The 2,520-nt window shown below is 51.3% G+C and overlaps 1 protein-coding gene across 1 annotated transcript; it reads left to right on the forward strand.

Moving 5' to 3' along the window:
- Positions 1-6: 6 nt before the first annotated feature.
- On the forward strand, positions 7-1,778 carry LOC116380388 (MAX gene-associated protein-like). Its single transcript, XM_031842314.1, has 2 exons — positions 7-716; positions 804-1,778. The coding sequence occupies exon 2, from the start codon at positions 857-859 to the stop codon at positions 1,616-1,618; it is 762 nt and encodes a 253-aa protein (XP_031698174.1). The 5' UTR covers positions 7-716; positions 804-856; the 3' UTR covers positions 1,619-1,778.
- The last annotated feature ends 742 nt before the right edge of the window (positions 1,779-2,520 follow it).

Here is a 2,520-nt window from a genome sequence, read left to right on the forward strand (position 1 = left end):
CACCAACCTTCGTTTATGTAGAAGCAGATTCCGCCTCCCCTCGTTTTTCCCGACAGCGCCGTTACGTGGTCCGCTCGGAGGAGTTGGAAGCCCGGCAGATGTAGTGCGCTGTCCGGAATGTGCTCATCGTGCCAGGTTTCAGTGAAGCACAGGGCGGCGGATCTGCTAAAGTCCTTTTTTAGTTTGTTGAGGAGCAGCAGCTCATCCATCTTGTTGGCCAGAGAGCGGACGTTCGCCAGATGAATTGACGGGAGCGTAGTCCCCGTCGGCGCAGATTAACGAGCGCTCCTGCTCGCTTCCCTCGTCGGCGTCTCCGATAGATTCCGAGTAGGGCTGCTGCTCCCCCTACTAAAATCTCTGAAAAACTTTCTGGTTCTATGAAATGTGGCGAAAAAGTTTGGCCAGTGGATAGACGGATGTTTAAGAGATCCTCTCTGCTGAATGTGATCAGAGACAAACAGACAAAAACAGAAAAAGTACGAGAGAGCGCAGTACCGAGGCTGCCATCCGCGGCGCCAGCTTGTTGACTTTTTGATGATGTCATAAACCACACACCCAAAATCGGTGATGTGAACTTCCTGTTCTGTCTCCAGGTGTTTCTGCAGCGTTTGTGTCCCGAACAGGAAAAACGACAGATGTGACTCAGATTAAAGGATGGAGAGAGAAGTTCACTCCACCAGAGGCTGCGTCCACGGCGACACAAGCCAACCCTGAAGGTGAGCTTTGAAAACAATGAAATGATTCATCAAGAAAACTTAACTGGATGATGCAAACGGTGTTTCCTTGTGTCCTTCGTTCTGTAGCTGGTCTCAGTTCAGATCTACCAAAGAAGAACCTTTCGGCATTCTGCAGCGACATGTTGGACGAGTATCTGGAGAACGAAGGGAAGCTGATCGACCAGCGAGCCGCCAGCTTCACTCAGCCAGTGGTGGAGCCGGTGGTCTACAAGCTGCCCACCAGGAGCACCAGCTACGTCCGGACCCTGGACAGTGTCCTGAAGAAGCAGACTGCCAGCTCCCCCACCTCAGACCTCATATCTGGATTCATCCCCCCCTCCAAGAGACCCAAACTCAACCTCAGAGAGACCAAAACATTCAGGAGGCAGAGGGGTCCTAAACCCAGAACAGAACCAGCTCCAGCACCTGCACTCAGTCTGAGTCCAACTGAATCAAACTTGTCTAAACAACTGTCAGTCCAGATCCCAGTGCCCCCCCCATCGGAGAACACATACGCTGTCACCGAACCTCATAGATCAAAGAGACACCAGCTGAAAGTCCAATTCGACCCCACAGAACTGCTAACTCCGTCTGCTCCACCCAAGAGGAGGAGGAAGTTTAAACCCAAGACCTCGACCCAGACCCTCAACCCCTCCAAGCCCTCGGCCTCCCTGCCTGGCGTCTCACAGGACATGGCTCCACTGGAGTCGGACTCTGAGCTGGGGCCAGTCCAACAGAGTGAGAAGGACAGCAGGCCCATGATGACCCGGGGTCTGTTGAGACAGAAGGATCTGGAGGATGGGGTGTTGTGGGAGGGCCGACCCCGGACCAGCATCACGGAGGAGAGGGCCGCCATCGCTCTGACATCACTCTTCACTCTGAAGGTAAGAGATCACAGATAGAAACACGATATCTACAAAACCCTTTTCTAAACTTTAAGTGACAGTAGTGATGTTCCTCTGACTCCTCTGGTCCCTGTTACTCCTCTGATTCCTCTGACTCCCCTGATTCCTCTGACTCCCCTCATTCTGAATCAGAACCGTTTATTGCCAATGTATGTAACACACAAGGAATTTGTCATGGCAGGTGGTGCATAACATTAGACAATAACAGTGAACAATAAACAACAATCAACAGTGCAAGAAATAGAAACATATTAAAATTTACAATAGAATTTAAAAGAATATAAAATAAAGTGCACGACAAACAGATAACACGACTGTAAACAAGTGTAATGTAAAAGTGACAAGTGTATTTAAATATGAAGTGATGTGCAGGGGAGTAGTAGGGAGGGAAGAAAATTGTCCTGGGGATGACAGAGTCAGTGGGGGACCCGGGCTCTGTTAATGAGCCCGACTGCGGACGGGACGAAGCTGTTCGTGTGGCGTGAGGTCTTGGTCCTGATGGACCTCAGCCTCCTACCAGATGGAAGGGGCTCCAACAGTTCATGTCCAGGGTGAGAGGGGTCGGCTGCAATCTTTCTTGCTCGCTTCAGGGTTCTTGAAGTGAACAAGTCTTGGAGGGACGGCAGATTGCAGCCAATCACCCTCTCAGCAGAGCGAATGATGCGCTGCAGCCTGCCCTTGTCCTTGGCGGTGGCTGCAGCGTACCGGACCGTGATGGAGGAGCAGAGGATGGACTCAATGATGGCTGTGTAGAAGTGCACCATCATTGTCTTTGGCAGGTTGAATTTCTTCAGCTGCCTCAGGAAGTACATCCTCTGCTGAGCCTTTTTAGTGATGGAGCTGATGTTCAGCTCCCACTTGAGGTCCTGGGATATGATGGAGCCCAGGAAACGGAAGGA

This window comes from Anarrhichthys ocellatus, unplaced genomic scaffold, assembly GCF_004355925.1.
Source record: "Anarrhichthys ocellatus isolate YVR2014 unplaced genomic scaffold, GSC_Weel_1.0 scaffold7031, whole genome shotgun sequence".
NCBI lineage: Eukaryota > Metazoa > Chordata > Actinopteri > Perciformes > Anarhichadidae > Anarrhichthys > Anarrhichthys ocellatus.